This window comes from Cynoglossus semilaevis, chromosome 6 (genome assembly GCF_000523025.1).
Source record: "Cynoglossus semilaevis isolate Cse_v1.0 chromosome 6, Cse_v1.0, whole genome shotgun sequence".
NCBI lineage: Eukaryota > Metazoa > Chordata > Actinopteri > Pleuronectiformes > Cynoglossidae > Cynoglossus > Cynoglossus semilaevis.
Window position 1 is genome coordinate 5995922 of NC_024312.1, and position 20640 is coordinate 6016561.

Sequence of the window (20640 nt, forward strand, 5' to 3'; positions counted from 1 at the left end):
GAAGCTGATGGTAAAGGTCAGAGTGTAGAAAGTTGTTTTCCTTTTACCTCGAGCAGGACAGTAGTGGTTTCTTCAGGAGACAAAGAAGGAACAGAGGATGACGTTCAGTCGGATATGTGCAAAATGCTCATGAGAATCACTACTAGCATTTAGTGCTGAGGCAGAAAACACTGTGAGCATACTGTCATTAAAATCTTTTTTCTTTTTGTTTTTTATCTAAGAGGAAACATAACAAACAAATAACATCAGAAAACAGTAAATCTGAAATGTATCAACGCAGCTCGTGATAGCATTAACATTCCCTAATCATACAGTGATCCTTTAGTTAATGCAAACTGAACAAAGTAGTTATTAAAGGTAAAGTAAAGTCTCTTCTAAGGCAGGAGTTTCTTTGTGCATTCTGTTAGCAGTGGTCAAGTCTCCAACCTTAATCATTTGTAATAACCTCTTCCTAGAACTAGGTTAAAGGGGTTCCACCAGATACTTAGACTTAGTTTTGCCAATTTATTTTATTAATATTTTATTTGGACCCAATTTATATAAATTCAAGTGAAACATTTCATGGTCTGTGAGAATAATGTAAAACTATGTGACAGTTAGGCAATTTCTACACATCTATCTTAGTAATTGTTACCAACAAACTTAGGCTGTACTCATGGATACACACTCTCTTTGAATGTTTATGTCAGTTGTCCAAATGTTTGGCTGTTTTAGCACAAGATTCTCTCCCCTCAAGGGTCTAAAGTTTCATTCATTCTCACTTACATTCATACCTGTAATAACAAATCTCAGTTCCCGTTCTCACCCACTGTGGGCTACCATCCAGAGCTTCCCTTACTGAGTACAGCACTGGCTGCATTCCGCACTGGCGGCAGTCCTGCAGTACACACACATGCACAGATAGACAGTCAGACACTGCAACAGACAAAGACAACAGAAAAGTGGACCAGTGCAGGTCTCTGGTCTAAAGGGATTAAACGAAGACACATTGGTTCACATCACTGACAGAGGCTTTGAGTATTTTTTACAGAGACAGAGAATTAGGTTTTATATTAGGGATGTCCGATAATATCGGCCGATATTAGCATATTATGTAATATCTGTAAGAATCGTTATCGGGTTTTCCTTCGATAATAAGAAATCCCAATAACGCAATGCCTGGGTTTAGCAAGGTGTGATCTAAAAATAGTTTGGGTGATAAACGGCTGTTTATAAAGAAAAAATCACTAGATGGCAGCATTGCAGCTCTTTTAGTTCATCGTATACTCATACATAAATATTACCAGGCCTATATCAGTATCGGTTGAAATTAAATGCTTGGACAATATATCAGATATGGCAAAAAGTTAATATCGGACATCCCTAGTTTTATCTAAATTTTTATACATTGAATGCAATGGCTAAAAAACAAATTCCATTATAGTAGTATATGTACACAGACCCACTCACGTAGACTCACCGTAGTTGAACTGACTGTTGCCCTTCTCACAGTTGATGACATTAAAACGGTAGGGGGCGTCTGCCTCCATATTACTGACTTCAAAGTAAAACCACTGAGCATGCTGGGAACAGTTGGCGTCTGCGTTCAGTATGAGATCATATTCAAACCTACAAGAGAGCAGAGGGGAGACGTTTGTTCTTATCCCTCTCTCACCTCCTTGGCTCCTGACTTAGACCGTGTATGTTTGTCCGTACCTGCGGACCTGAACTGCCTTTCTCAGGTTCCCAGACTCAAACTTGGAGAAAAACCTCAAGGAATCAGACGGACCTTGAAGACTGGGAATAAAAAAAGAAACCCACAAATACTTTGATTATTACTTGAATTTTTAATAGTTGTCAACATTGTGAGTGTCTTTTTGATTATAACTCAAATTCTTAATAGTTGTCAACATTGTGAGTGTCTGTCTGTCAACCTGCTGTCTCCAAGATCGTAGACGACCCTGTTGATGATGTCGGATGGATTTAGGCAGCGCTGGATGTCCTCAAACACTTTTTGCCTAAAAGAGACAAAGATATGCAGACAAATAACTAATCTTGAAGAGATTGTGTTCCTGCAAATCCTGTTTCAAAATCATTCAAAGCTATTTAAAAATACAGGTCCTTACAGGGTCCATGACGTCTGGGGGTTCCACAGAGTACTGTAGTGGGGTTTTTACATTTTTGATTCATTAGATAATTGTTTCGTATTTTTAATTTTGCCAGTCTAATAACAGTGATCCACATCCATATCGTCAGCTAAACATGATTGTATTCAGTCGTTGCTATGTAGCTAACTACGTCTTCGTTTCTGTTGGACGTCTGGTAACTGATGGCATTTCAATCCAATAGGTTTTGAGGGTACTGGAGATGCATTTTGAGTGAGAACTACCTCTGTATGTTAGGCTCCCTCGGGGTCATGTGTTCATTTCCTGCGGGTGGAAGATGACCCCAGAAATCAGGAAAAGCAAGAATGTTGAACCCTGGAATAGACTTGGTTTTGGCAGCAACCTCGCGATAAACTTTGGGATCGTGATAAGGAATAGAGGCCCCGCGGTTCTTCAACAACCTCTCTATCATGACACTATGGTGGACTTGTTCTTTGTCATCCTGTTCAGTCTGCTCCTCCTCTCCTAGACATGTGGAGTTGCCCTCTCTGTGGATAAGGAAGGCAGCAGTGGTTGTGAGATCCCATTGAATTAAACACCAGGTGTGTATGTACTCTTATGAGCCTACCTGGGTTCTTCAACCGGGCTCTGACAGCCTAAGATTCTGCTGTGGCTGTTGAAATCACGTGCCTCCAACTGGCCAGTGGCTGCAGAGAAAGGAAGGGGAAAAAGAAAAAAGAAAATTGTACATTTGGATTTCTACACGATTTCCCAAATAGGGAGAAAAAGAATACAAACAATGTAAAATCTAGGCCGTGTAAAATATCTTTATATGCTGATGATATACATCTTTGTTTGTTCAATAATTGTACATCTACCTAATACAATAGGGTTGAATTTTTTCTATCTATCCATCCTTTCATCCATCCATCCTGCCATAGTTGCCTTCCAAAACAAGGAGGATCGTTTGGAAATGATCGACGAGACAAATAGGGTTTACCTTGTCTAATTTTATTTAAAAATAATTTCTCTGATGTCGAGCTCAAAGATCTTCAAAACAAATATTTATTTTCTAAGCTCCTCCCACCAGATATCAGAGGAATGAAACACTAAACTTATACATTTACATATTGGATGTAGACCCCACAGATAACTGATCCTCTGTGTGTGTGTATGAGTGTTAGATGTTGGATGAGGACTCATTGAATGACCTGTTGTATTTTCATCTGCTGAGGTTTCTTTGTCTGAGTTCGTAAGAGAGGTGGAAGAATCCGAGCTGGAGTTTTGGTCACCCTTCCTAGAGGAGAAACGCTCAGTTTCTCCATCTGAGGATGATGACGATGGAGAAGGTGATGGTGAGGATGAACTCAAGTCCAAGTCCTAGGAAACAGGATACACGTAAGTACCTCACAGACGTACAAGTACAAGCCCACTATACCCTCAGAATCTACTACTATAATCCATGTAGTAAAGACAAAGTAGAAATACAAAAACACTTTTTTTTTTACCTGAAACTCGTGTACGAGCTCAGGACAAATGCGTTCATACTGCTTCAGTAGCGCCCTGGGTCTGTCTGGTTCTGGGCGACGACATAGTTTGTTAAGGTCTGTTTCCAAGTCTTCGTCCTGGACAGAGAAAGACACATATGAATTCCCCAGTCTTGGGGTTATTTTTCTGGGGTTGATTAAGGTTATGGTCCGACCAGGTTTAAATTGCCCTAAAAATGCAATTTAACAAATTAAAGATGCCGTATTTTCCAGACTAGAATTTTGGCTTGTGTACCAGTGTCTGCTACTCCTGCACCTCTGAAAATGTACATGTTCGTTAATTTCACGCTGACAGCCAATGAGGGGTACTCTAGCTAGCTGCTGCGACTATATCTTATAGCAATTTATGGTCCGAAAAATACGGTTCTTGGAACTTGCAAATACAGAAAGATCATCAGTTACGACAGGGGCCATGATGTTTCGATGTTTAGCAGGTTGATTCATTCTTGGTTTGGGACCAAAACTGGGTACAAAAGGAGCATCCAACATGACGCTGCAGTTCATCTTTTTGAATATTGAATCAAAAGAAAACAAAAGGCACAGAGACAGAGAGACAGAGAGATTGTGCCAAATAAAAAATCTATGATTTCAGGTTCTTGGTTGTCACCAAATTCATCATCACTCTCCTCGCTGCTCCTATCTGGACAGGAAAAGAAGAAAACAAAACAAAAATTGACTATGCTTGTGAGCCTGATGTCCCACGGGCTAGAATTCTGAATTTACTGTTTGAAAAATCTGAAAAATTTGCTCAAAATTCATTCTTTACAAATCCAAAACATATATATATATATAAATAAATACAGTGGAACCTCGGTCGTCGAATGCCTAACTTTTGAACAATTTGGTTCACGAACAAAATCTCAGATAATGAAAAACAGTGAGAACAACAATAGAAGTGAAGAAAGATTATAGAATGGAGCTGGAGTTTCAGATCTGTCTTTACAGTTTGGTTTAACAAAGTGGTGGATTTGTAGCATCATTAAGAAGAAGGAAGGAATGGAAGAAGCTAAGGTCAAAGGAGTGACTGTTTGAAAAATTTGAAAAACGAGGTTCCACTGTATATACCCTTGAGAATCCTGAGGGACATATATTTTACGATCTAATTATTTTCATTGGACAAACTTTTTGGTTCACGGCCTTCAGGAATGACTTAAATTTGAAAAACGAGGTTCCACTGTATATACCCTTGAGAATCCTGAGGGTCATATATTTTACTCACTCACACTATTAAAGATGTGATAGTTATCGGAAATAATCTATACTGCAAATAATCTGTAGTTGACCTGGTGCCGTGTACTCATCCTGGTCAGCTTGTGGTGGTCTTCCAGGAAGAGGGAAGATGTAAACAGACTGATCAGATGTCAGCGGAAGACGTGTTTTTGGAAGACACTTCCTCAGTAGCTGCACCGAGGGCTCTATCAGGCACTCTGTAGCCTTACACAATAGATTTGTCTGCACAGAGACAGAAAGTTGGATTGTGATCAACATCTCTGGAGATCCATTATCCAGACACTGTATCTGTGGAGCGTTTGGCTTTTTGGTTTTGTGGGGCGACCACTGACATCTACCGTATTTTCCGGACTATAAGTCGCACTGGAGTCACGCCAGCCAAAAAAATGCATAATGAAGAAGAACAAAAACACCAGTGCCCTCTAGCGGTTGTCAGTGTGAAAATAATGAACATGTACATTTTCAGTGGTTCAAGAGTAGCAGATACTAGGACCTGTGTGACTTATAGTCCAGAAAATACGGTAGTTGAGGGCTATATGTGGGTGGTTCATGGCCCCCTATTGGCCAGCGGGCCAGGAGTTTGTTGATTCAAAAAGGAAAACAAAGAAAGTGTCTTTTTACCTGTGTGGTCTGATACAACAGACTCAGACCCCCGTTGGATGTCAGAGCCTGTCTGCCTGCAACGCTCTGGGTAACTTTATGCAGGCAGTTCAGCAGCGCATGGCGGATTTCCACGGCAGCGTGTTGAGTGTCTTTGTTGTGCCAGTCTTCATAAAGCCGTAGAAGGCCAGAGACGAAACCTTTAGACGCTGCCGAGCAGACATTGTCTTCTGTGAGGGGATTGCACACAAGGACAGGAAGAAACAAAGGGTTTGTTTTCAGTATTTCAGCATTAATTCTAATTTATGTGCAAAACTGATTTCTCTTCTCTTCCGAACTGACACTGGGCTAATAAAACGCTGGAGTGGCAGTGGTGGTGTTGAAGGACGTTGTAGTAAAAGCTGGAGATGCTCGAGAAACCATACACACACACACACACACACACACACACACGGGAGAACATCTAACTTCTAATTAGGAAGAGCCCGGTCGCTCTGGAACTTGATCCCAGAATATTCCTGCTATGAAAAGCACGGAGTGGCTGGAAATGCAGCCCTTGCGCAGATATGCAGTGGGTGACATTTGATCTGTTATTTAAGTTATGCAGTGGGATCCTTTCAATATTGTGGTCATAAAATAGACATGGATGTTTATTGTTAATGAATGTTACAAGCTGTAATTAATCAATCACCTCTGACATATTTGTCTAAACCCACGGTAGGTGTGCGATCAGTTTGCACAAATGGGTGTGAGTGGAAAAAAAACATTTCAGTAAATAAAGCACTACAAGTGGTGTAATTGAATTCTGATTACGGTAATAAATATGTATATCATTTTTATTCCTCTAAACCTAACATGCCAATCTTAGTGAGTTCTAAATCCTAAAATATCCTCATCTTAGTGCAGTTGTTCAAATTGTGCAAAAAAGTTCCCACGTCCTCACATTTAAGATAGAAGAACGTGTCCCCACTAGTATACCTAAACCAGACCAAACACACACAGACACACATGTCATCAGCTCATAAATCATCGTTCTGAGCCTAAAAGGACAGCACTCCAGTGACCCCTGCAGGAGGGCACCCCAGGTGTGAACCCACATGCCCCCGGGGTTGGAAAAGCAGTTGTCTGGGTAATAAGGTTTGTCACAGATAATAATAGTTAGTATAATAAAACAATTGCTTTCACTAAGTGAATTTATGAGAATACAGACATTTGAAAATTATCTTGAAAAACTTACTTGTGCACAACAGTGCTGCAAAGGCATTGATTGCTGCTCTGTGAAAGAAAGAGAGGATTTCTCATTACTAAAAACAAACTTTTTTTAAATTACAAAATGATGGAAAAAAGATCCTGCCTGAAAGCATTTAGTCAAGATGAGAGAGTCTGTAAGACAAAGTCATAGCATCAGTAACATGGGAAAAATGGTAAAATGGCACTAATGTTTTTTATTATTATTTATTATTGAAAAGTATTCTTAAAATCCACATCTAGATTTTTCTTTCTTTGATTTTGAAGCGATTCCACGTGAACACCGGTCCATCTAGATCATTTGTGTTTTGGAGCGGTAGATTTTGGGTGGCGCGCGGCCACCTGGCTACCAGATAATGTTTCAGCGGCAATTTCTTCTGATGGCAATCGTTGTCACTGCAACCCAGGCCAACCCAGCTTATACTCTCTTTAAAAAGGGAATGTTGCCATTAGTACCCACTGCTTTTATGGGGTGGCGAGGGGGGGGGGGGTGACATGTCTAGCACATGTATACGACACATGTCTGAGAACATTTCCCAAAGGCTGGGTAGCAACCCTTAGGTGGGTCACAAGAGATTTTTTTTTTTTTTGGGTTGTCTCACATCATGTTTCCCAAGAGTTTACAAACGATGTCTGTTGACTTGGGTCGCGAAGGTTTGTGACTTCCCTAGTCCCTAGAGAAAAAGTTTGGAAAACGCTGGTCTAGAAGACACGCCAAACAACCAGCTATCTCACAATATAACACATTGATAAAAGATAAAAGCAGACAATATAATAGTCAGAGAAAACATCAAATTTTTTTAAAAAAAAACCCTTAAATTTAAAACTTAAAATCTCTGACACTTCTCATCATTTCGATCTGGACTGAGCCGTCCAAGTTTGTCCTTGAGTGCAGGTCATAGTGTGTGGCCCCGTGGGGGCCCCAGAGCATTTCATTGCCTTATAATAAGGTCACACAGCATATATTGATATTGACCGTTTATTACAACTACAACGATGCATGTCCTCATGATGACAGACCTGTGAGCAGAGGTGTACGAGGAAGAGCAGCATCACGTCACTTCACCCAGAGCCTGACTCAGAGTTCTGGACCGAGGCGTCCGTGGTGGTTGCCTGATTTTCTTTTGTCATTTACTTGAAAAGTTTGAAAATTTAGTCTTCCAGTTAAATGTTTTACGGTAAATGGTTCCATTACTTTGAGTTCCTGGTACAGTTTGTTCCAATGGAGAGAACGCCTGTATCTACTGTACGGTTAAGACGGCCAGGTTTCCTGGTTTGAAAAATGGTTTGAAATGTCATCAAACCTCAAGACTCGTTCATTTCAGTGAGAGTTTGTGCCAAGCAGTCGGTGAACAGGCCGTCGCAGACACTTGTCTGGCTAACGTGATTCTAATTTGAGATCCACAAACTGCCAAAATAAAAATAAACAAGTCGCCGGGGTCAACTGCTGCCTTCTGAGAAACATATTTCATTTAGCTGCGTGGGTCAGCCAGAGGCCAGCGCTTCTGGCAGTTTTATGTATCTTTCTGCACATGAGCTGACACTCGGCAGTGATGGCCTGGAGATCAAGGGGTGTTCAAAGTGCTTGAAGTCCTGGAAAGTTTTGATTTTGAACAGAATAGCATGTTTTTGTTGTCCTGGTGGTTCTGTTCTGTGTGGAGGTGCGTCTTCTCCCTGTGTGTTCCTGGGTTTTCTTGAAGGTTTTCAGGCGTTTTCTTCCACAGACAAAAACCTGACATGGGTCCCTCAGTGTCGCCCGTCCACCGTCACGAGCATCTTCTTGAGAGTAAACACCTCTGCTCCCTGGGTTCACGTGTCTAGCTGCTACCAGCTAACATCGGAAAGTTGATGATTCAACATCAGCGTAGTAAACCAACCGGTCATTCACGGGGTTAAAGACAAATGTGTACGTCCCACTGTTAACGTCAAGGCTTATCTCTGTGTTTTCCACTGTTAACAGTTCATCAGCAGATACCCTGAGATAAAGCGCTTCACTTTCAGCAGGCGTTCCACTTCAACTGTCTCGCGGTTTCTACTTGGTCTGTACTTCCATATTGAATTTCTAGTCCCGATGACCGCTCAAGGGCTTTACACTACAGGTCATGCCATCTGCTTACTGCTGTCAGGGTGTTGGCACGGTCACTACCAGGTCTGGAAATGATCCCACAAACCACAACAAACATCAAACGGTGGGTTTTTTTGGTTTTCTTTTTTTTTTTTTTTTTTTTTGATAGACAAATAATTTTCCTCTCCTGTCAAGTGCTCAGTGTGGAAGCAGAAATGACATACTTGATGGTCTGCAGATGTCTGGTGGTATACTGAGGGATGAGGAGGAAAATGACGTCCAGCCCTTGGTTTCCTCCAATCAGGTTTGCCGCAGATACTGAAAAAGAAGACAAAAGTGGAAACACTAATTAACACGAGTTAATTAATACAGAACAAGGAACAAGGTCCTAATTGAGATTTTTTTTTTCCTGGCTTTTCATTGAGCGTGGCTCTTTAGGTATAGAGTTTGGAAATAAAATAGGATTTTCAGGGTTTTATTCAGATTTAATTCTGAATAAAAGAATAAAATTGTAACCAAATTTCAGAATATTTCTGGAGCAAAATGTTAAAAATGTAAAATTCATAATCTGAAGTGGCCCTAACGTCACTGTCAGGAAATACAGTTTAATTTTTTTTTTTCTTTTTAGTCACTCGCAAATATTAGTTTTCATTGTGTCCCATAAAGCTGGTATGTGTGTGGAGATAACTCTTCTCTGTTAATGTGCCCTGTGGGCTGGCAGCACCGCTTTTTACAGTGTCGTAAAAAAAAAAGAAAAAAATACTATTGAAGTTCCCGCGGTGCAGATCCAGTGACACGCACCGACTTGGTTTTTCCCACTGGCAAAGATATTGTTAATAAGTGTGTGTTAATAGGGTGACGTATAAACCCACTGGTGGTACCTGCGGAGGCAAAGACTTGGATGAGCAGCAGACACGCTGTAGCCCGCTTCGCATGTTTGGTGTTGTGCTTCAGAAGTTTCAGAGCCAGAAGAACGGCTCCAGCCTCCTCGGCCTTCCGACCAATACGCCTGTCTGTCACAGAGAGATGAGACATTGGTTTGAAACGGAGAGACGGAAGCAGGGGTCCCCAAGTCCTGGTCTTTGGGCCAGTAGCAGCCCGTGGATCATTCGTTTCTGGGCCACAGATCCTCAGTGATCCTTTAACAATCTTTAAAAGCTCAGCATCGCAGTGATGTACGTTTCGACGAACATTTTGACTTCTTCATTTTTCTACTTTCTGAGCTCCATGTGTTTTTCTCACCTCTGTGTCCAACTTTTACCAGCAGGTGGACTAGCGGCAGTAGGACGGTGTAGTTTAGGGAAAAACTGCGAGCGGTGTTGACCAGTGCCTCCAACAATGCCTCACTGCCTCCTTTACTTATTAAATATTGGATACGTCGATCAGTGCCTGAAGGGGGCGACAATTAAAGATTCAACCAGAACATCCCATCGTGACGCATTTTGGTTCAAATGGACTAGATTACAGTTTGGACAGATGATGGTAGAAACTGAAAAGACTCATGTGCCAAATCTGACGTTGTCTCACCGGCGGACAGAAGTTCATCCAGGACGTTAAGAATGTTCACGGTGCTCTCCACATCCCCTTCAGTCTGTAGAAACAAAAACACATGGAGAAAGATGGATGGATGGATGGATGGATGGATGGATGGATGGATCCAGAATTTTCTTTTTGGTTAAATTGTTTAAACTGTTGACAATTACATATTTTACCCAAATGAGAATTGTAAAAAATTGATGAAAAAAAAAATCATTTTCGCTGTAAATCAAACACTATACTGTATACATGTTTAGTGGTGATAACAATACATTGATCGATCATTGTCAGACACTGTCACTGCAGTACGTAGCGCCACTGTTTGTAACCAAAGGTCAAAATGACGCACTTTACACTCAACACTAACTGGCAGCCAATGAGGCGGGGGCGTCAAACCCTGAGTGGGTTTCAGTTCGACGCCTGTGCAATAAGGCATACGGACGACGCTGCCATTCATTAATAATGTCGTCTGATTGGACGATGTTAACCAGCTGTCCACTCACCAGTGTCACATATTACTGTCATCCTGATGCTGACAAGTGTCCAGAGGAGGTGGCAAGCCACAGGGTTCAGGGCCCTGCTCTACTATACACCCATTAATAACCTTTTCTGTTCCCGGGCCACCACCGAGGATCGTCTTCTTCCTCTTTCTCCCTCCATCCTCCCTCCTCTACTGTTACACCAACTGTCTCCATGTCCTCTTTCACTACATCCATAAATCTCCCCCAGGGGTCGTCTTTTTCCCCTCCTGCCTGGCAGCCACATCTCCAGCGTCTCTGCTCTCTCTTGGTGGCGTTCGTCCATATCAACTTAATCTCATCTCCAAGGCCTTTAACCCCGTCTGTCCCCGCAATCCCACTTATTTCTAATCTCCGGGTGATAAGCTCAGCATTTTCCTCTCTGTGACAAAGTCTGAGCTGGAGGCTCAACCCTGACTGAACCGTACATAACTCTTACGAACGTCACCTTTTTTTTTTATTGTTTTATTGTCAACTCACCTTTTTACACTTTTCTCCGTCCGTTTTCTGCGCCCTGGCCAGAAACTTTGACACGACTCTTTTCTGCACTGTCCACAGAAATGGACCGAGTCTCCGCAACGTTATCTTTCCACTTGCTCATTTATCTCATTTACTCACACATTCTGTCACTTCTTAATTAAGGAGTCAGGAGTTTATTTGTCACATGATCAGTTATACGCATATAACTAGAGCTAATGTCGGTCCCTGAGTCGCTGTCAGAACTGGAGGGAAAAAGATAAACACTGGAAACACGACGAAGAACAGAGGTTATTGTAAAAACTCTGCCTCCACGACACATGATCGAGTCTAAAATTCAGATTTTTACCCAACATGAGTAAAGAGTATAATATATAATACATTGAAACTTGAATTCTTACTCTATGGAATTTAGTGGGGACCTGTTTTGTCAATGTACTCTACTTGTAGGGAGACATTGTCTTAGTGGTGACCTATTTGCAGGTCCCCATGGAGGAAGACAAGATTCCAGATTCCTGATTTGAATTAAAGTTAAGGATCAAGTTAAGGAGGTTAAGGATATGTTAGTGATATATTTGTCATGTCTGTGTGAAGTGTGAGCCCTCTAGTGGTCCTCAGTCACATCCTTGAACGTGGACAGTGGGTGAAGGGATTGGCTGACATGGATAAACACAATACACGCTTGACAACTAGGTTGACCAATGGGAGCGGGCCATGTTGACGCACTGTTGACGTTCATGCCCAGGGTTGTGGTGAAGTCGTACAGATCCATTGTATCTCACTCAACACAGTAACGTTTATTTAAGACATGCACAGGCACGCTCTGATAAAACGCTAATTTTGGCACGAGATTTTTTTTTTTTTTTGGTCCAGAACGTTTAAAATAGTCCCAGCATGAAGTTCTTTTTATGCCCAATGACGGTGTATGGCTGATTGAATTCTGCAGTTTCAACAGATATTCTTTGGGTGGAGCCCAGTAACTCTGTGTGCGTGTTGTTTGGAGAGACATCCTCCCGTGCCCAGTAATGTGCCATCAGGCATAAATAGCATTATGTATTACATGAGGCAGCCTGTATGGGTGGCCAACAATTTGCCTGTTTAAATAGAAGCGGCCTTACACTTACCATGATAGACAAATCAAGCGGCGTAGTTTGGGGTCAGTGAGGTTAGCCAGCTCAGAAAAAAAGATGTTTCTTTAAGGAAAATGATAACGCAATAATTCTGGTTAATTTGTGTCATTTATAACACAAATATAACATGAAAAAAAATGACATTTTTAAACTAGCTGTGCATCACATCAAGGTAGAGCAGTGAGAGCAGCCCTCAGTACAGTGGAACCTCGAGATACGAGTAAAGCTTATAGACGCCGACATTAGGGGGCCGAGCACTTGGAGCAGCCCACGCCGCCTCACTCGTTCACTTCACGTGTTCGTCGACCTCCGTACACGAGTCTCCCGTGTTGTGTTTGGATTATCAACGTGATTTTCTCTCTATTTGGATCTCAAGGCTCCACTGTACTTCACTTTGTCGCAGTTTTTTCCCGTCTTGCGGAAAAAATTTTATACTATTTTTGCTCTCATTCTAGTTCTATTTCTAGTTCTTTAACATATTTGTTTTAACGTGCGCTCATACATGTCGATGAAGGAGGCATCTTAAAGTTTGAATTATCAATCAGGAAATTTATTTTGATATTTTATTTGCACGTTTGCATTTTTGTGGCACGATAACAGGACTAAAAATAAATGTAATAAATGATGTTTAACTGTGAATCGTAGTAACTGTAGGAAGTTCAGCAACAGGACGACATCCAGAAGGTTCCAGAAGACATCAGAGTCATTTGTAAATTCCCACCAAACTACAATTTTTAAATGCAAATATCTTATTGCCCCGTTGGGATAAATAATGAAAATCTGGATCTAATAAAAAAGTCATTAATTTTTTTTTTATTTCTACACCTATACAGAACTAAAATGTCATGTTCTCAGACGTTGTTCTCCACCATTCTCTCCCACAGCGTTAAGTGATGAGGCGTAAAATTCCCTCCATGTCGTCTCCTGCGTCACGCCTCTGTCTCCGCAGAGGTCGAGGACTTTAGCTGAGCAGTAAATATATTTTTATGCGTGTCCTGGAAACCATGTGTGAAATGGTTTGCTTTGCTGTTTGGTTCCTTCAATGGTTCCTTGGTTTTAAGAGAGTCTCGCTCTGAGCCAGAGGTCACATGGTTTTTGTATTATGTCTGAATCCATTCCACCAAGTGTGGTACAGTTATTTTAGGGGCTTCGTGCAGCTTTGTAAAATAGGTCAATGGTCATTCGTGATTCGACTTGATTGTGTTAAATAGATAGATCTGTCTGTCTCATTTTTTTTTTTTGCATTTTTGCCTTTTATAGAGTCGGACATTTTTATTAAAAGACATATCTGGACTGCAGGCAGGCCTGTACAGGCCTAACTTTGGTCATTTGTATTTTGTAAAAATGTGATGTTGCCTTTGCCTTTTGTTAGAGATGTCCGATAATATCGACCGACCGATATCATCGGCACAATATTAGCATAATTGTAAGAATTGTTTTCATTTGTTTCTCCCATAATGAAAACCCAATAACGCAATGCCTGGGTTTCGCCAAATAATGTTTGCTCTAAAAATAGTTTTGGGGATAAACGGATGTATGTTAAAGTGAAGTCACTAGATGGCAGCGTTGCAGCTCATTTAATTAATCTATTTTATTAATCAGGGGATTGTAGGCAGAATGTTGGTGACAGCAACTCATACAGTGGTTTATACTGATAAATAAATAAATATTATCAGACCTTTATCGGTATCGGTTCATATCGGATATTGGCAAAAAGTAATATCGGACATTCTTTTTATATATTAATGTGGGTTGGAGTAAAGTGTCAAACCGTCATACAACCTTATATTTTTCTACGTTATATTTTAACAACTAATTGCTAGTGTGATATTATTTTTAGTCCCGACTCGTCTTCCTTTTTTGTCCAAACTATGACAGAGATGGACACAGGTCACGCTAAAGGTCCTGCTTTTTTTAAGTGTTTGTTTTCAGTCTTTATGGAAGACTGATGGCTGCATCAGATGTTATTATCATTTTTATTTTTTTTTCACCTATCTCTGCTTCCCGGGGCTCCAGTGTCGACCACAAACCAAATTATGAGAACATGATATACAGCATACGCAGAGTGGATCGGGTTTGATGCTCATTTGATATGTTTGATACTGCAATAACCCAAAGTTGGAATGTGATCTGAAAAACATGCACATGCATTCATTAAAGTAAATGTTTGTTTGTTTTGTAATTGACCGAACGCGACCCCTCAGAAATCAAATGTCAGTCCGATTAAACTCATCCCACTTTGGATTTATTTTTCTATTATTTAACTCTTTTTCTATTTTAATTTAACAAAACTCAGAAGGTTCGCAGGTGTGAAAGTAAGTGTGATTTTTTTTTTCTTTTTTTGTCCCAGGCTACAGAACGTAAGTGTGATTTTTTTTTTTTCTTTTTTTGTCCCAGGCTGGTGACGTAATAAAAATCATCACGTCTATATAAGGATATGTTCTTCTTCACAGCTGCTAACCAGCTCCACATTAACAACATATTCATTTAATATAAGTTGAACGCCTTACGGATGATGTGTGATTGATATTTCAAATACTACTGCACTGAAGCATCATCTAAAATGTTTCATTGTCAGTGTAGCCTCAAAATGTCCTTCTTAGCTCAGGTAGGTTTTAATTTTCAGAGTTTTTTTTTTAAATCTCAGTTTGATCCAAACAACAAACTAACGAACGAACAGTTCCCTCAGGATCTCAGTACTGATTTATATCCTTGTGATTCCACGACAAAAATTTGATTACTAAAAATCTGACACTAAAACTGTTTTGGAAAGTCGTGTTCACTTGTCCCGAACGAATGGACTTTGAATGTTAATTGACTTAATGAATAAAAATGAGATGTGATTCAATGCTGTGGCAACAAAAATATTAGTTACAAAAAATATTATTATATAGAAATGGGCCGAGACAATAATGATAATAAAAATAATCACTATTGTTATTATAGTTACAAAAGCATTAATACAGTGCAATTAAGTGCATTAAATAATTAATATAATACATAGTTAATTTAATAAAAGAAAATGAGATAAATAAATACAAGCAGTGTGACTAAAATAAAACTAACTAACAAAAAAACAATATTATTAATGAGAATTTGCCAATATTATTACTATTATTGTTATTATTGTATGGTTAGGTGAGACTGGCATTAAGGGCAATAGTTAATCAACTTAATGAATGAAATTGATTGTAAATACTCACAGTCTGGGAACTGAAATAACAGTATAACTTTCAGTAATTCAGTACTTTAAACCTGAGTGGTACTGAGTGGTCGTCCTATCATCATATAATGCCAGAGGGCGACCATTAGTGACTGTGCTGTGATGTGTCACCATGGACCGACACAAATTCACTGGGAACACTAGGAATTCTTCATTCCATGGTGATATTCCTTCATGCTGTCAGAAACCTAAAAAGCTGTCTAAGCTAAAGGTCGGGTCGTGACATTTCCGTTACATAACACCGTCAAAAACAGGGAGCCGTAGCACCTCTGGTCGTGCCTTCACTATTTGTTTGTACCAAAAAATGTGTTGAAGACATTACCTGCAGAGAGGAGAGCAGGACCTCCAGGCCACTGGAGACACTTGTGGACGCTGTCATTCTTTGTTGTCCTTGCTCTGTAGCCGTCAGTCAGTTGGCCAAAGAGACAGACACAGAAGTAGACGGTTAAAAAGGCTAACGCACAAAGTTGTCTTTAAAGAAAAAAAAAAAAAAGAAATTAAATTAAATTAAATTAGACAGGCACGGCAGGACTCAGACGGATGGAGATATCCACAGAGTCCAGTGGAACTTCTGCACCGGACCCTGTACCCACTCACGTACAAATACAGTCCCACTTGAAACCTGAAGCATCTGTCTGTCTCATTTTCTCTCTGACACCGAGACAGACGTCAACCTGATGCAACACGGCTGCTGTGTCCAACGACAGAGCGAGGGAGAGAGAGAGGGGATACAAAGACTGGAGGAAGAAGTGTGTGTGTGTGTGTGTGTGTACACACATGGATGCAGCATGCATGTGCACACTCTGATCACTTTACGCTTGTCTCCATGTCCCCAAAGTTACCATCGCCACAGGGTGTCACACCGCAGACGTAGTTGTTTGATTGGTTGTGATGTGTGTTTAACGTGAGGAGAAGTGTGTGTGTGTGTGTGTGTGTGTGTATTGTTGTGTTTGAGTGCATGCGTACATGTTGTGCATGTGTAACTCTATCCCTCCAGGATAAAGCACTCCAGAAAACATTTGTGCTGTGGTGTTGAGAAGGCTGTCACTATAAAAAGCCCTCCAGGCAACTGCAGGACACAAACTATAATCAGAGCCCGACCTCAGAGACTAAAGGCTGATGGGGGGGGGCAGGGACAGGGACAGGGAGGAGGGGGACAAAAAGTAACCTCACCATTTCCTATTCTGAATAGCCTCGACAAACATCAGTTTCAGATTCAGACTTCTATAAAGAACATCTGAATGTGAAACAGAATTAGGTCAAAGATGTCACAAGGGAAATGTCTCCGATGTGTTCAGCAAGTTGGACAAGTCTCCGCCCAAGGCTTCACTTCCTGTAGTGCCCGTCGTAGCCTGTCAGTGGATTTTAGTGGATTTGGCCTGAAATTTTATTTCGGGAATTTGTATCTTTTTCTTGCGATTCTTGCAAGTAAAAACAGGGCTAGTGTGGTCGATAACAATAACAATAAATATTGGTTAGTATCAATACGCACATCGGTAAGATATTTCAGATATTTCAGATATTTCAGATATTTCAGATATTTCAGATATTTCAGATATTTCAGATATTTCAGATATTTCAGATATTTCAGATATTTCAGATATTTCAGATATTTCAGATATTTCAGATATTTCAGATATTTCAGATATTTCAGATATTTCAGATATTTCAGATATTTCAGAACGAACTAGTTTGGGCCTCGTTACCAGACGTTTAATAGAATTTCAGTGATTTTGTTTTGCTGACATTAAGCTACACTGAAACAGTGTATTCACAGCATTGATATATGAAGTATAAGGTATTGGTAGCTTCACATTTCAGACATTCTAGAGGGTTCTAGATGACACCGTAGCTGAAAAACTTTTTAAATTTGTGCTTTACGTCAAATGATGTGTCTAAAAGTCATCGAAGGTCGTCAAAAAGCCCTACAGGACAAACATGAGCAAACGACGCCATGTTGGAATCAGAGTGTGTCTGGTCACCAGTGATGAAAACCACAATCGGACAAACAGGAAGTTGATGTTATTGTGATGCCGGTATTAACAGGAAGTAGCTAAAAAAAATACCCAGAACCACGACCTAATGAGGTGAGCGCTCCAACACTTGACCCTCAGAGAGTGCAGACTTTTCCCCAATAAGGTCAACGTTAGCTTATCCTCCAGTCACATGATAATGGTCAGAGAGACCTTGTTATTCCCACCAGGGATATGAGGCTAATCCACATGTGTGGTCATGCCTATATTTCTGGCTCCAGGATCCCCCCCGACGCCCCGGCTTGAGAAACATTTAAACATAGATATACACACACACGCATACACACACACACACACATTTTCTCCATAATGAGGGAAGACCGACCGGCCGTGCTGCTTCAGCTGTCCTGTTTGTCTATTTCTCATGTGGCAGGAAGCACAGCATACAGTACGTGATTTACATCAACGGGCATCAATTTATCTGTGTGGTCAGATAAGTCTGTCTGCCTGTTGGTCGGTCAGTCAGTCTGTCTGTCTGTTGGTCGGTCAGTCAGTCTGTCTGTATGTCTGTCTGTCTGTCTGTCTGTCGACCGGTCGGTTGGTTAGTCGGTCAGTCTGTCAGTCAGTCTGCCTGTTGGTCGGTCAGTAAGTCTGTCAGTTTGTCAGTCTGTCAGTCTGTTAGTCTGTCAGTCTGTTAGTTAGTCAGTCTGCCTGGTTGTTGGTCGGTTGGTCAGTTGGTCAGTCTGTCAGTCAGTCAGTCTGCCTGTTGGTCGGTCAGTCAATCTGTCAGTCAGTCAGTCAGGCTGCCTGTTGGTCGGTCAGTCAGTCTGTCTGTCAGTCAGTCTGTCAGTCTGTCAGTCAGTCTGTCGGTCGGTTGGTCAGTCGGTCACTCTGTCTGCCTGACCAAAGAAATTGTTCAAATAAACTGTTGGAGCAGCTGATGTGTCAAGAACAAACTGTGTGAAATCCCAAACCTCAGGGAGAAAGACAGAGTTCCTGGTTCTGGTAGAGAACGTAACGTGACCTAAACGAATGTAAGAACTTCCTGTCTGTGTCTGAGTTCCACTGAACACTAAACACCAGACAAAACACTGTAGCAGCCAATGTAGCCGAGGCTGTTCACTACAAGACAACTACGACAACTACGACAACTACGACAACTACGACTACGACAACTACAACTACGACAACTACTAGTACTACGATGTATGCTTATTGTGTCCTTATTTTATTCTCTCGTTTATTGTAGCGTATTGTCCAGTTTGTTTCGCTGAAACACTAAAGCTGATTCTGACATTTCTGTTCCTTCAGTATCCTATTGGTTGGTGTTTAACATCCAAATAATAATAATAATGATCTGTCTGGCGTTCTTTAGTCCTATCGGTCTGTGCTTGAACGTGGTGGATCTGGATTCGTCCCCATGCTCCTCTGGAGAGTGTCACTTTTCTGCCCTGTCCAGTTTCATTCACACTTGCTCTCATTTTGCTCTGGCATGATTTGGGTGTCGAATGTCTCATTAGACTACTGGATGCTACTTTGCTCCTGGCTGCTATGCCTCTGATCTGACACCCCATCTCACTGTGCAGAGCCAAGACACAGAACGCACGGCCACATTCAGGACATAACGGCCACATAGCACGGATAGCGCTGCACTTTGACTAGCGTCTTGTCACTCATCCCACAACAATTTGTCAGCTGGGCTGCTTATTCCAGAGACGTCGCTGACAGAATTGATGAGATTATTGATATCTTATGATATATTATTGATATGACACTTGTCAGGTTAAATATATGTATATTTTAACCCCAGGATGAAACATTAAATATACATTTTTCTAATTACAGATAACTGTTACAGATACAGAGAAGATCAATTAAAGGGACTTCACAAAAGGCCAGAAATATGAGTTAACTCTCACATTAAACACTTTTATAAAACGCAATTTAAACTCAACTTAAACTCAGCAGTGTTTCCCAACCGGTTTTGAGCCACGGCGTCATCAGGAGAAAACCCCACGGCACACTACCAAACAAAAATCTCACAAAAAGTAAAAAATTTACAAAAAAATGTACTCCTGTTTAGTTGAAGAAAACACTGATATACTGGCAGGAATTAAATAAAGACACCCACGCAAAAACATCTTCAACAGCTTCGATTTTTTTTTTTTTTAGTTTTCATATCCAACTGCTGCCCCCCAGTGGAATAGGATTTAATTGCTCTGCCTGTCACACATTGACGAACAAAGAAATTTGCAACAAATAAATAATATTTAGGCAACACCTAACGATCTCTCACGGCACAGAGGTTGGGAATCACTGACAAAGAGTAATGTAGGATGTTTTGTGTAATATACCTTTACAAATACACGTTTTTACAGGTATACCAGTCTCTTTTCAGGGAACTGAGCAACAAGAACCGGCAGGACTCCAATCACGATGAAAAAACTATGTTTTACACTAATGACACTAATGTTCTGGGTATTTGTGGAGAAAGGAAGTTGGTTTGGTCACGCTGCAAATCTGCCAGACAAAGGCTATGAATCCCCGATGCTGGTAACAATCTGCACAGAACCTTCAATATTCAGCAGGTAACATGAAATGTCAATTTTGCCTGACAGACCTGCAGATTTATCTGATCCAAAAGTCCGACCCAGGCCTGCAGAGACATCTGGCTTCCTCGTGGTTGATAGAGTTACAGCGAGCTTTTTTTTATGCTCTGCTGGACTGTGGTTAATGACAGTGATTTACAACGACACTCCGAGCTACTGCCACTCTGTGGTTGTGTCTGTCACTGCAGGTATTTTACAGTGCACAGCGTTCTGGAGTGGTGGTGAAACATCTGTAACCAAACTGCAGCTGTGACATCCTGCAGGTCGACAGAAGAACAGCACAAACTTAGATGAAAGATACACTACATTAGGATTGCATAGTGAGCTGCTAATAGCTCAGGTCGTCTGAAACTACATCAGCAGCCACAAATTAGTGGAAAAAATGCAAATGTCAATTATT

The 20640-nt window shown here is 40.9% G+C and overlaps 1 protein-coding gene across 1 annotated transcript in view; it reads right to left on the minus strand.

Moving 5' to 3' along the window:
* The window catches only part of agbl1 (AGBL carboxypeptidase 1), a 23576-nt gene extending 7219 nt beyond the window's left edge, over window positions 1–16357 (minus strand). Inside the window, 18 exon segments of the mRNA XM_025056326.1 lie at window positions 2–70; window positions 774–865; window positions 1446–1608; window positions 1696–1776; window positions 1914–1997; window positions 2369–2632; window positions 2713–2791; window positions 3296–3464; window positions 3593–3801; window positions 4200–4271; window positions 4915–5083; window positions 5483–5691; window positions 6699–6736; window positions 8999–9092; window positions 9656–9787; window positions 10017–10163; window positions 10302–10365; window positions 15981–16357. Coding sequence (XP_024912094.1) covers window positions 2–70; window positions 774–865; window positions 1446–1608; window positions 1696–1776; window positions 1914–1997; window positions 2369–2632; window positions 2713–2791; window positions 3296–3464; window positions 3593–3801; window positions 4200–4271; window positions 4915–5083; window positions 5483–5691; window positions 6699–6736; window positions 8999–9092; window positions 9656–9787; window positions 10017–10163; window positions 10302–10365; window positions 15981–16037 — 2192 coding nt within the window. The 5' untranslated portion in view covers window positions 16038–16357.
* Window positions 16358–20640: the final 4283 nt, after the last annotated feature.